Below are 14,358 nucleotides of genomic sequence, written 5' to 3'. Positions count from 1 at the left end.
AAAAAAAAAAAATAATAATAATAATAATAAAAAGTATATGCTGCTTCTAGAAAATGTTGTCTAAAAAAATACTAGACAACTATGTCCATACAAATATATGTGTATATACATATATATATATATATAGAAAACCTCAAAGGAAAATCACAAAAAATGTAGGCATATTTCATAACTTACAAATGGAATACACACACATATCCACCCGCAATTTGCATTGACTAATGATAGTTGGCTCCTAGAGAGTCAAAGTGTAATTGACCATAGTCAAACAGCAGGCGGCTGCCACAAATGGGTAAAGGGCCCTACACACGCTCAGACTTTTACTCAGACTTGTCAGCAGTTGGGGCTAGGAGCAACATCTAATCTCTGCTGAGCCTGAGTTGTTATTGTTACTACTATTATTGTTATTACTATCATTATTGTTATCATTATAATTATCTATACACAAGAGGACTCCATCATAAAATAATGATAATAAACTAGCCTGCTAAGTGATAAGTCAAACATGTCTATATATACATATCTTTATTTGTGAAACATACATATCAACAATTATAAACAAAACTATTTTCCAGCGTAAAAAGAAGGTAAACATAGAAAATGCACAATCACCGTGCTCCTGGTCATCCAAATAAACAGCAAACCCATCTATAACCTCCATGAGGTACCTCTTCAATGAACTTAATTACAATAAAGACACCAATTAGGTATTCTCGCTAGCATGCTACTTGGTTCAAGTAGAGACAAATTCGGTTACGATCTTTTGTTTTTCAAGTTTCCAAGTATCAAAATGCTTTTGTGTCAGAGTAACAAGCTAAGTGACGAACATGGAGAAGTTAAGCCTATACTATACGAATGTTTGACACATTGTTGAGGTGTTCTTACAGAAATCTTGAATGTTGTAACCAAAATATTTTCTAGTTAGATGAAATAGAAAAACCGCCGTCTTTAAGGATTACCTCGCTTCCTTCGAGTGTGGGTCAACGTGTGACAAATAAGGTTAATTTCCACTGTGCGTACCCACATGTTGTTTGAGACGATTCTTTCTTGAGAAAGCTGCGTTGCACAGATCGCACTGGAAAGGTTTCTCTCCAGTGTGGGTCATCATGTGAGATTTGAGATGACCCTTTCTTGAGAAAGCTTTATCACAAAGGTCACACTTGAAGGGCTTCTCTCCAGTGTGGGTCACTACGTGTTTTTTGAGACTATTCTTTAGTGAGAAAGCTTTATCACAAAGGTCACACTTGAAGGGCTTCTCTCCAGAGTGGGTCACTACGTGTTTTTTGAGACTATTCTTTAGTGAGAAAGCTTTATCACAAAGGTCACACTTGAAAGGCTTCTCTCCCGTGTGGGTCATGATGTGATATTTGAGGATACTCTTTCCCGAGAAAGCTGCATCGCAAAGGTCACACTTGAAAGGCTTTTCTCCAGTGTGGGTCATGATGTGATATTTGAGATCACCCTTTCTTGAGAAAGCTGCATCGCACAGGTCACACTTGAAAGGCTTCTCTCCAGTGTGGGTCATCATGTGATATTTGAGATGACCCTTTTGTGAGAAAGCTGCATCGCACAGGTCACATTGGAAAGCTTTCTCTCCTGTGTGGGTCATCACGTGAACCTTAAGAGCACTCTTAAGTGAGAAAGCTGCATCGCAAAGGTCACACTTCAAAGGCTTCTCTCCAGTGTGGTTCCTTATGTGATATTTGAGACTACCCTTTCTTGAGAAAGCTGCATCGCACAGGTCACATTGGAAAGGTTTCTCTCCTGTGTGGGTCATCATGTGATATCTGAGGTTCTTTCGTGAGAAAGCTGCACCGCACAGGTCACACTGGAAAGGCTTCTCTCCAGTGTGGGTCATCATGTGATTCTTAAGAGTACTCTTAAGTGAGAAAGCTGCATTGCAAAGGTCACACTTGAAGGGCTTCTCTCCAGAGTGGGTCACTACGTGTCGTTTGAGATAACTCATCCGTGAGAAAGCTTTATCACAAAGGTCACACATGAAGGGCTTCTCTCCAGAGTGGGTCACTACGTGTTGTTTGAGATTACCCATCTGTGAGAAAGCTTTGTCACAAAGGTCACACTTGAAAGGCTTCTCTCCTGTGTGGGTCATCATGTGAGGTTTGAGGTCACTCTTTTGTGAGAAAGCTGCATCGCACAGGTCACACTTGAAAGGCTTTTCTCCAGAGTGGGTCATGATGTGATATTTGAGAGCACTCTTTCCCGAGAAAGCTGCATCGCACAGGTCACACTTGAAAGGCTTTTCTCCAGAGTGGGTCATGATGTGATATTTGAGAGCACTCTTTTGCGAGAAAGCTGCATCGCACAGGTCACACTTGAAAGGCTTCTCTCCAGTGTGGGTCATGATGTGATATTTGAGAGCACTCTTTCCCGAGAAAGCTGCATCGCACAGGTCACACTTGAAAGGCTTCTCTCCAGTGTGGGTCATCATGTGAGATTTGAGATGACCCTTTTGTGAGAAAGCTTTATCACAAAGGTCACACTTGAAGGGCTTCTCTCCAGAGTGGGTCACTATGTGTTGTTTGAGATTACCCATCTGTGAGAAAGCTTTGTCACAAAGGTCACACTTGAAAGGCTTCTCTCCTGTGTGGGACATCATGTGGTATCTGAGAGAACGTTTTGTGGAAAAAGCTGCATCGCACAGGTCACACTTGAAAGGCTTCTCTCCTGGGTGGGCCCTCATGTGACATTTGAGATCACCCTTCTTTTGTCAGAAAGTTGCTTCACAACTGTCACATTAGAAAGGCTTCTCTCCTCTGTCTGTCATGGTGTGATATTTGAAATTACACTTTTTTGAGAAAGCTGCATCACACTGGTCACATTGGACAGGCTATTCTCCATTGTGGGTCATTGTGTGAGATTTGAGACTACATTTTTGTATGAAAGCTGCAATGCAGGGGTCACACTTGAAAGGCTTTTCTCTAGCGTGGGTCATCATGTGTTGATTGAGATCATACCTTTGTGCGAAAGCTGCATCACACAGGTCACATTTGAAAGTCTTGTATTCTCCAGTGTGGGACGTCACTTGTTATTCAAGAACACTAATTCATGAGAAATCTGCATCAGGCAAGATACTGGAAAAGTTTCTCTCCAGTGTGAATCATATCATGATATTAAAGACAACTCATGAGACAGGTAAGTCACAGACGCCACACAGGATTCTCTTTGATATATGACAAATTGAAGGAATCTTTGGATACCCTTTTCCAATGAAATGATGATATTTACCCTCGACCTGAAAAAAATATATATCATAAGTTTGACATCTAACTTTTTAAGGAACACAAGCATATACAATTACAGCGGGGCATTAACCAAAATACAGTAGGGGAAGGGGACAAACAACTCGTATCATAGAAGAAATTTAAAGGAACAAGAAACAGAAGGTTGAGCAAATAACACTGATGTTGTTGAATAAATACTACAAAGAGATAGAGGACACGAGAAAGGTATTGGTGTATAATGTGTGATACAATAACATAGAAATAAGTCATCTATGTCAAATTTTCATTTAGGATCACTACACAGGCGGCACCGATCCCCAAGAGGAGCTACAACTGCCTTGGGGAGTACCACAATCCTTTTTCTCAACATGCAATGTTATGTTTTTTCTGCACCGAGGGGTGATTTTCCGGCAATCACCCCTCTTCTTCTACTTTTAGCCAGAGATGTAGAGAGCAATCCTGGGCCCACCACAAAATACACATGCCCAACATGCTCTAAACCCATTACTTCGGGCAGACAGACAAAGGGCTCGGTTCAGTTCAGTATGTGTAAAAACTGGGCCCACCTCACTTGTACAACACTTGCTGACACAAACCAATACACAAACACTTGGACATGTTCTACCTGCTCTCCAGTAACCCCACTCCCACCTCCCCAACCACAGCCAGCACCCTTACCCACTCCTGATTTCCCTTTGCCCTTATCCCCAATCATTACTCCACTTCCTTTGTCCCCAATCTCTCTTTTCCCCCCTCTAACCCAGATCCTATACCTTCCCCGTTAACACCCCAACTCAACCCCAAACAGCAAGATACAACACACACAGAACACACAACATCAACATATTACAACACAACATTGACAGTATTAACACGAAAAAACATGAACTCAAATACTTTCTTAAACAACACAACATACACATTGCAATTATACAAGAAACAAAAATAAGACACTCACACAAAACACCATCATTTCATAATTATACCACCATCAGACAAGACCGGACCGACGGCAATGGCAGTGGACTCATCACCCTGATCCACCACTCCATCTGTTTTGTGGACACAAGCGCCACAGCCAAAATTCTCCTCCCTACCACAGATAACACTACAGAAATCCAATCCATTCGAATCTGCACAGGCAACAAATCAACACTGACAATAGTTAACATGTACATTCCCCCCCCAATCATCCCCCACACTTCCAAACACCTTCAGGCCTCAATTTAGCCAACTAGCCTCAATCCCCAACCTGATCATGGGTGATGACTTCAACGCTAAGTCGTCTGCCTGGTATGTCGACAACCCTGACACAGACAGAGGGCTTGATATACAGACTCAGTTTGACTCATTGACTATCATGAACAACACACATAATCATACACATATCGCACACCAAGCCCTCTACACTCCCTCCTCTCCTGATATCACCTTTTGCTCCCCCTGCCTAACCCCAACAACATCATGGAGAGTGGTCGGAACCCTTGGTTCTGACCACCTTCCAATCATCATCACCACCAAAACAAGATGCACCCCAGTTGGCCACAGACACACATACACCAATCACAAGAGAGCTAACTGGGAAGCTTCTACTGAGGAGACAGAACAACATTTTGAAACACTTAACAGCACACCAATCACAAACATAAACAATGCTGTGCACACTTTTAATACAATCATACAAGACGCAGACAAGAGATACATCCCTAGAGGCAATAGAAAATCACACAACCCCAACTTCACACCAGAAATCCAAGGCCTCATCAGACAATGAGACACGCTTAAACACAATACCCCCACACCTATCCCTCCAAACATAGCAGACCAAATACAAACACTAAACACTGTGATTGCCAATAAAATACATGAGCAAAAAACACAAAATTGGCAAAACTTTGTCAATACACTTGATCACAAAACAAACACCAGCAAATTGTACAAAACACTCAACAGCATTACACTATCCAACAGTAACACAACGCACTCTCATGCAGCAATAATCACAACAACAGACAATCTACCCTCAAACAGACAACAAGCAAACACACTCATAAATCATTTTCCACAGACAAGCCATCTCACTTCTCACCCTGACGACCGACGCACTATTCGATGTAAGAAAGATTTTCCCACAGACTCAGACTATACACCCTTCATAGACAGTCAGACAAAACACATAATACATAATCTCAAGCACTCATCTGCATGTGGCCCTGATAACATAAGTAACATCCACCTAAAACATATTGGATCACAAGGTATACATGCACTCACAAACATTGCAAACTACAGCTATTCACACAACACTATACCCAACATCTGGAAGCATGGTAAAATAATCACCATTCCAAAACCGAACAAAGACCCAACAATCCCAACATCGCACCGCCCAATCACACTTCTCTGCACCCCCTCTAAAGTCATTGAACGCCTAATACTTCAACTTGTCACACCACATATTCCCCTTGCTGACTCACAACACGGTTTTAGGCCACTACACTCCACAAACACTCTTCTGATAAACCTCGCACAAACAATTTTAGATGGCATCAATTCACATAGACCACACCACAGAACACTTTTTATAACATTAGACATTAGTAAACCTTTTGATGCTATCCCCCGCCACAACCTAACAAATAAAATATATAACACAGACATGCACAATAACACCAAAAGATGGCTGGCCAATTATCTGGCAGGTAGGAATGCTTATGTGTCATATAATGGCCAATCATCGCACATCAGAAACATTAAGAATGGAGTACCACAGGGCTCTGTTCTATCCCCCACACTCTTTAATCTATACATGCATGACTTACCCACACCAGACACCTCAGAAATACAAATCTCTTCCTACGCAGATGACATAACAATCACATGCACACATCGTAACTCAGACAAAGCTGCAGAAATAATCCAGCCATACCTTGATACACTCAACACATGGTTCATCACAAACAGACTCAAAATAGCTCCAGCCAAATCTACAGCAACACTTCTCACCAACTGGACAAAAGAACATAAATACATACCTCATCTCTACATCAACAACACTCTAATACCACACTCAAACACACCGAAAATTCTTGGTGTAACATAAGATACATCCATGTCTTTCAAACAACACATTACAAACATAAAAAACAAATGCACACCTAGACTTAACGCACTTAAGTCAATCACTGGAACAACATTTGGACAAAACAAAGAAACTAATACAACATTATACAAACAATGCATACGCTCAGTAATGAATTATGCAAGTCCTGCATGGGCTCCTAATCTCAGTGAGACACACCACAACACCCTTCAAATCATACAAAACAAAGCCCTAAAGGCAATTACAGGCTGCACAAATACAACACCTACAGACCATTTACACCATGAAACAAAAGTCCTCAAAGTCAAGGACCACCACTACATGAGAGGAACACAAACACATCACACCCACTACACTACATAGCAGAACACCCACACACACCAAGAAACATCAAAACAACACCCAAAGACCTGTATCACACACAGATACTCTCTTCTCTTCCTCCACAACCACCAAATACCAGCCTCCGGAAACATATTCATAATCATATCACTCACCGCTCCATTAACACACTGAGAGACAACACACTGCTGCATGCCAGACCCCCTGATATCCACCCTTCTGAATCCTCTTTCCCACAAAAGGACAGAGTCCACCTGGCCAGACTGTGGTGCGGCCACCACCCAGCACTTCTAAGCTACCAGAAGCGGCTGGATGACCGCATTGTGAACAGCTGCCCAGGATGTAACACTTCACCCTATACCATACAACGCATAATGGAAGACTGCATTATACACAATCATGCACGCAAACAACACAACATACACTTTATAAAGGATTTGTGGGAAAACCCAATTTCGGCTGTGGCATTCCTTGGGGACAGTCTAGGGAATGACAACAACAACAACAATGAAGGATGTCAAAAATAAACATTTGAGATTCATGAGAATCTGCTATTCATTTTTACAGCAATCTTTTTTTCTTTTCTTTTTTTTTTCATTTTGCAGTGAACGCCCCATCCCCTAACATCAGGGTTGGAGGGGTATTGGCTGCATGTTATTGTGGCAAAGTAGCATGCAGTTGATACTTTAGGGTCTATATGGGCTACCTCTATGGACCAGAGCCACACATCATTCTGTCTGTCTGTGATAGAGGAAAACTTTGTTCATAGGGAAATGATGACACTTTTATACTAGGACTGTCCCTCAGTTATGCTGCCCCCCCCCCCACCCCTTGTTACTGTCCTGTACCATTTTTCTAAATATTCATTTCCTTTTTTTTGCCTACCCTGGGGTGGGGGAAGAGAATGCTACCACCAAGTCTTTCCACTTGAGTCGTAAAAGGCGACAAAAGATGGGACGGGGGATAGGATTAGGAGTCCTACTACCTGTAACCCCAATAGGGGACATTCCTAAAAAAAAGTAAAGGTATAAGAGTGTCTGATAGTTTTCCAACCAATACCCTAAGGTTTGGGTCTTTTAATGTGCGTGGATTTAGTACAGATGAGAGTAAAAGGGAAGAGATAGGCTGTATGTTTGTGAGAAGATGGATGTGCTGGCTTTGAGTGAAACTATAATGAAAGGGAGGGGTGAGTGTGAGTTTGGGAGTGTACCTGGGAGGTACTCAGGTGTGAAGAGTGGACGAGAGAGAGAAAGGTGGCTATACTAGTTAGTGAAGAGATAAGAAAGCGTGATGTGGAGTGGAAAGAGGTTTCATCAAGGTTGATGTGGATGAAGGTGAAATTGGGGAGATGTAGGTTTTTGTAAGTGTGTATGGGCCTGGTAGTGAGAAGAGCATAGAGGAAAGGGAGGCTTTTTGGGTAGATATAAATGAGTGCATAGAGGGATTAGGAAGAAATGTCAATGTAGTTGTATTGGGAGACCTTAATGCTACGGTAGGAAATGAACCAATAGACAGAGTGATTGGGAAGTATGGAGTTCCAGGGAAAAATCGTAGTGGAGAATTGATGGTGGACATGTGTCTTGAAAGAGAGTTGATGATAGCAAATACAGTGTTTAGGAAGAAAGTCAAGCATAAGTACACATGGGAGAAGGTGGTGGATGGAAGGGTGGCAGACAGAGCATTAATGGAATATATAGAGGTGACCAGGAGTGTGGTAGAAAGAGTTAAGGATGTTCATGTCCTGAGGGGAGAGAGTGGGGAAATATCAGATCATTTTCTGGTGGAAGGTAAATTGAGAGTGGAGAATAGGTGGAGAAAGAGGAAAAGGGCGGAAGGTAGGGAGGTACTTAGAGTGAACTGCTTAAATGAGGAAGAAAAGAAGGAGTATAAGAAGCTGAGAGAGGAATGGGAGTAATGGATAGAGTAGAACTAGGAGTGGAGGAGGAATGGGGATGGTTCAAGGAGGGAGTCATAAGGTGTGCAAAGACGGTGTGTGGAACAAGGAAGGCGGGAGGAAATAGAAGGAAGGGTAGTGAGTGGTGGGATGAGGAAGCAAAGAAGGGTGTAGAAGAGAAGAAATAGGCATTCATAGATTGGCTATAAATAAGAACGAGGGAATCGTATGAGAGGTACAAAGTAAAGAGAAGGGAAGTTAAGTATAAGATAAAGAAAGCAAAGAGGAGAGATGTGAAATGGGGTAAGAGTATGACAGAAAATTTTGAAAGTAATAAAAAGATGTTTTGGAAGGAAATTAAAAGAGGAAGAGGAGGCAAATCAAGTAGAGAAAAGGTAAAAGGTGCAGATGGAGAGATGATAATGGAAGAGAAGGCAGTGAGAGGAAGGTGGGCAGAGTATCTTAGGGAGTTGCTAAATGTGAAGGATAGGGAGGGAAGGGTAGTTGCAGTGGGAAGCGCTAAGAATATGAGAGTGATGAGTGAGGAAAATAGGGAAGGATGAAGTGAAAGCAGCTGTTAAAATGATGATAGCAGGTAAGGCACCTGGGTTGGATGGATGCCATGCAGAATGTCTGAATGAGGTACACTTATGGTGGACTGGCTGGTGAGGTTATCTAATGTTTGTTTAAGAGAGGGTAGAGTGCTGGAGGCCTGGAGGAGAGCCTGTATAGTTCTGCTTTACAAGGGAAAGGGGGACAAGTGTGAGTGTAGTAGTTTCAGAGGGATTAGCTTGTTGAGTGTAGTTAGGAAGTCTTATGGGAGGGTCTTCATTGGGAGGATTAGGAGAGGAACAGAGGGATTAATTGGACAGGAACAGTGTGGGTTTAGGACAGGTAGGGGATGTGTAGATCAGATTTTTGTGGTAAGACATATATGTAGGAAAACAACAGGAAAAGGTAAGGATGTTTTTGGCGCTTTTATGGATGTGGAAAAGTCTTACGACAGGGTAGACAGGAAGGCACTGTGGGAGGTACTGCAGATATATGGGATAGGAGGAAAGCTGTTAAGAGCAGTCAAGAGTTTTTATGAGAGTAGTAGAGCTTGTGTTAGGATTAGAAATTGAGAGAGTGAATGGTTTGAGGTATAGGTGGGACTTTGTCAGGGATGTGTTATGTGGCCCTGGCTGTTCAATCTTTATATGGATGGGGTGGTGCGAGAGGCGAATGCAAGGGTAGTGGGTCAGGGGTTGGAGATGATTAAAGAAAATGGAGAAAAGTGGGAGGTGAGCCAGTTGCTGTTTGCTGACGACACTGCGCTTATGGCAGGATCAGAGGGATTGAGGAAGTTAGTGACAGAGTTTGAGAAGATGTGTAAAAGAAGGAAGCGGATGATAAATGTGGGCAAAAGTAAGGTGATGAGATGTACAAGGGGAGAGTGACAGCAGGCTGGAAGTGAGCATTAAGGGTTAGAGACTGGAGGAAGTGGGTAGTTTTAGATACTTGGGTGCAAATGTGGCAGGACAGGGAGGAGTGGGGGTGGAGGTAGAATGTAGATTGAGAGAAGTGAGTAAATGCCTTGGTGGATTGAAAAGTGTAATGAGAAATAGACATCTGGGAATGGATGCTAAGAGGAGGTTATATGAAGGAGTGATTGTGCTAACAGCACTGTAAAGGGCAGAAACATGGAACATGAGAGAGGAAGAGAGAAGGAGTTTGAATGTGTCTGAGAAGTATGATAGGGTTTACTAGGCTAGAGTGAGAAATGAGGTGAGGAGGAGAACAGGGGTGGAAAGAGAGCTGGGAGATAGGGTTGATGAAACAGTATTAGGATGGTTTCGACACATAGCAAGAATGAGTGAAGAAAGATTAGTAAAAAAAAGTGTGGAAGGCAGAGGTGGAATGAATGAATATGAAAGGGCGTCCTAGGATGAGATGGATGGATGGGGTGAAAGGGGCATCAGGAAAGAGAGGAATGTCTGTGGAGGAAGGACGGGAGAGACAGAAGATAGGGGTGAATGGAGAAGGGTTGTGTATGGATGATGCTGTGATGCATGAGGGGGAGTAGTTGGGGGATGTGGGGTGAGGGAGAAGAATTTTGATGCAGCCCTGTCTTCTCCTTTTCTGCATGAGGAGATGGAGAGGGCGGATGCTGAATTTATGAAGGGGCCTTGCTGTGGATGTGCTGTGTCTTGCGACACTGCTTCTGACCCAGGGCAGTGGACAGGATGCAGGGATTATCCGTCATCCGGGAGGTGCCAAGATGAGAGGGAGGGTGGAGGGGAGTGGAATATAAGTGGTGTCTATGCATTTTTCTTTTTGGCTACCCCCCATGTAAGGGGGAAAAAGCCTTTGGTATATGTATGATGTACCACCAGAAGCTTATAGATAAAAATACAAATTGTTGATTTTTTCATACCTCTGTGTGAGAAGTAAATTACTTGTAATCAATGTATCCTAACCTGTCTCTACCTACACTTAGGATATGTTGGATTCACCGCTCCCTTCCATCAAATACTACAATGAGGCGAACAATTGGGATTATTCTTATTCAGTAAAAACATCCAGTACAAAAGTTCTAAGTAACTTGTGTGAATCTATGTGCCTTGTAGCAGTCTTACACATAAATCAACACAATATTTAAGTTTCTAGGTTATGGGGCACTATACTATTTCAAGGACATTCTGATACAAAGTATATTACTTGCTAATATTTTAGAAGTATGATGAAAATATACAAATATATAGAGGCATTAACCAGAGTACAGCAAGTTTAGAGAACAAGCAATTTGCACCAAAGAAGCTTAAAAGAAGATGAAGAAAATGGATGATTGAAAAAATATTAAAATGATATGACAGAGAGACTATAAAAAAAAAACCAGAGGCTGGTAAAGTGAAAATTAACAGAGAATTAAGAAGTCACTTACTTCTTTCAATCTACATTCTACCTCCGCTTACCGGTCAAAACGTCCCCAGGTCACAACGTCCTTGGGTCAAAATGCCCCCTGGTCAATACCAGTCGGTAATTCGTGAGACCGCTAATGAGATATTACTCGCCTGATCTCAAACGGTACAGAGTATGTACATGACTTTGTATGTGTACACAACATTGAAGACACTTGGTCATTCATTCACGGTTGTAGTCTCCTTAATTATAGATTAGATATGGTTTATCAATTATTTTCATTGTGAACAGACAAGTACGTTGCAGAACGGGGACGTTTTGGTACTTGACCTGGGGACATTTTGGTACTACCACACTGAGAATGTTTTAACCCGGGGGCATTTGGACTCCACTCCTCCCTGCCACACTCACACCCAAGTTTGATGATAATGATGATAAAATTAGATGATGAAGGATACAATAACAATAATAATAAGAGAGAAATCTTGGTCATATTTTTCCAGCCAGAGGTCTACACCCGCCCAACGATCAATGATGTCAGATATCAACATTTGTGTGATCCTTGCTAACCTTTTACTGACTTATTTGTCTGGGAACACTTCCCCTTTCCTACACACAGGCCTGAAAATAAAACAAAAAATATGTCTATCATCCTTGAGTGAAAAAAAAAATAATAATAATAATAATCCCTACATATACCTAGGTTAGGTTACAATCACCCCTCACACCCCACCTCAGCTTCATCAACAACTAAAATAAGGCACACGGTGGGAATAGCTTGTTGAGTTATTGTTATTCGGGCCCTTAAAATGAACTACAAATAAATTGTCATGAAAACTGGTTGGAACTAATATAAACCCAGACAACATCAACTAATGAACCTGGTATTTTTTTTTAGAAGTGCACACCTACGTGATATAGCATTAAAAAATAAATATTAATTTTGTAAATCATGATACATCAATATATATTCTTTATCCTACGACTACACTAACCAAAAGCATAGTCGAAAAAAAAAATAAAGGGTGCACTCATGTCCATGCAAAAGCAATCATTGTTTTTGCGTGGACATGAGTGTACCCTTTAACTTTAAATGAGGCACTGTTACAATGCCTCATTACCACACGATAATAATAACATGCACAAGATTGACGAGTGTCTATAATAACTCTTACTTGTTACCTACACGACGGTTGTGCTTGCAGTTCGTATGCCATTGTTTGTATCTAATTAATACTATGTAACTTGTAGACAGGGCTGCCAGAATTCCGTGTTTTGACTATCCGTGCTTTGCTCTGATTGGTCAAGTTGTCGTACCACTCAGTGCACAGTTAAGAACTATGACGCCATGCCATTTTCTTTGTCAGTTTGCATGGGTAACTAAAGGAAATGTTGGATATCTTAAATGCAGAGGAATTAACATTATTGTTTGCGGTGTTGTGTATAATTATATATTTGATAGTTTCGTGGATATGCAATAGAAGTAGTTCAATATCTCATAACGCATTTGAATGAGTACATTGTAATTCTACCCCAAAATTAACCACACAAGTTTATAACAAAAGGAATTGACCATACAAGTTTATAACAATGGGAAATAATCACACAAGTTTGTAACAACAGGCCTATGGTAACAACATCTTAAAGTACAAAATTATAACATAATTATTTTACAATTTCTAACAGAGAGTCTGATGGCTTGTACTTATAACAGCCACCCATCATATTTACTTCCTCTGAAATATATATCAGTGAAGAGATTGACTGACATGAGAGGGACTTTCTGGTTTTCGTTTTTACATTATTCAGCTTGGAAAATAATCTCTCAGCATCAGCATTAGAGGTTGGTAAGGAGAGAAGATATAGAGCTAATGTGGCAATGTTCCCAATTTTGTTTTTATCGTCACAGTGGACATATGACTTTAATTTCTAATAAAAACTCACAATATCAGATCTCGTGTTTCTGATCTCATCAGGGATTTAACACAATCAAGACTCCTCCATTCATTGTCAATCACTTGAGGGTCACAACTAGATAGCCTCGGGACCAATGTAATAATGTTCCCAAAAGAGGGAACGGCATATCTGGATTTAGGATCTAAGAATTTATCTGGAGCAATGAAGGAGGCCATGTACCAAAGTTTGTTACGCAAATCAAATCGTTTTTTTTTTATTTGAACACAGAGAGTTATGAGAAACTGCTGGCATCTAGTACGCACATTACACCGAAGCTGGGGATTATTGACTATATCTCTGTTAGAAGTGAACAGGTTACCAACCGCATGACCTAAGTATATTTGGTGTAATGGACGATGGAGCGACGTATCAGTGGGATCTACGTCTGCGAGGTCTTTATTTCGAAAGGCATCGGTGCAATAATATCCTAAAAGCATTAAAAGAAGCCCTGATACTTGTTCATGCAAGAGATGAATAGTTGGACCTTTTCTCTGAAATAATAAATTTACTTCATTAACGTGTGGCAAGACTGTATTTAAGAAATGATAATAGCACAATACAGATGGGTCATTCAAATTTGAGACTGTGTTGTACAGAGAGCAGCCTTTCTTCAGTTTCTTTATATTGAAAATATATTGTTAATGATGTCCACTGTTCTAATATTCTTTTAATTGCATCATGGTACGACAGCCATCGAGTCTGACACGGATGAAGCATCTTATGAGGTTTAAGGTTACAAAACTCTTGAAATTGCTTGAAATCACTTCGCCTTTTTGCGCTATGTGAGAAAAAAGAGTAAATATTTCGCAAAAGATCTTCACAGTGTCGTGGCAGTGTCTTGGCCGCCTCAGAAGAGCACAGATGAAGAGAATGGCATATACATTTCATGATGGTAATACCTGGAAAATTTGTAATTAAGC

The 14,358-nt window shown here is 41.1% G+C and overlaps 1 protein-coding gene across 6 annotated transcripts; it reads right to left on the bottom strand.

The window, feature by feature from the left end:
• Positions 1–512: 512 nt before the first annotated feature.
• On the bottom strand, positions 513–14,011 carry LOC143031816 (uncharacterized). 6 transcript variants are annotated; one of them, XM_076196129.1, is made up of 3 exons: positions 12,658–14,011; positions 12,053–12,103; positions 513–3,253 (listed from the first exon to the last, which is right to left on the bottom strand). In XM_076196129.1, exon 3 carries the CDS (start codon positions 2,699–2,701, stop codon positions 1,001–1,003), a length of 1,701 nt encoding a protein of 566 aa, XP_076052244.1. In that variant the 5' UTR covers positions 2,702–3,253; positions 12,053–12,103; positions 12,658–14,011; the 3' UTR covers positions 513–1,000. The 6 variants fall into 6 exon arrangements, with proteins under 6 accessions (XP_076052244.1, XP_076052243.1, XP_076052245.1 ...); XM_076196128.1 differs by having other exon boundaries at positions 12,665–14,011; XM_076196130.1 differs by having other exon boundaries at positions 12,669–14,011.
• Between the last annotated feature and the right edge of the window lie 347 nt (positions 14,012–14,358).

Source organism: Oratosquilla oratoria, chromosome 12, assembly GCF_046742065.1.
Source record: "Oratosquilla oratoria isolate Oo_2021 chromosome 12, ASM4674206v1, whole genome shotgun sequence".
In the NCBI taxonomy this organism is placed as follows: domain Eukaryota; kingdom Metazoa; phylum Arthropoda; class Malacostraca; order Stomatopoda; family Squillidae; genus Oratosquilla; species Oratosquilla oratoria.
Note: the sequence above shows the minus strand (reverse complement) of the source record. Positions and strands in the feature narration are given on the sequence as shown.

Coding starts and splice junctions, on each gene's coding strand:
- LOC143031816 (XM_076196129.1), bottom strand. CDS start 2,701: ATGAGGGCCCACCCAGGAGAGAAGCCTTTCAAGTGTGACCTGTGCGAT.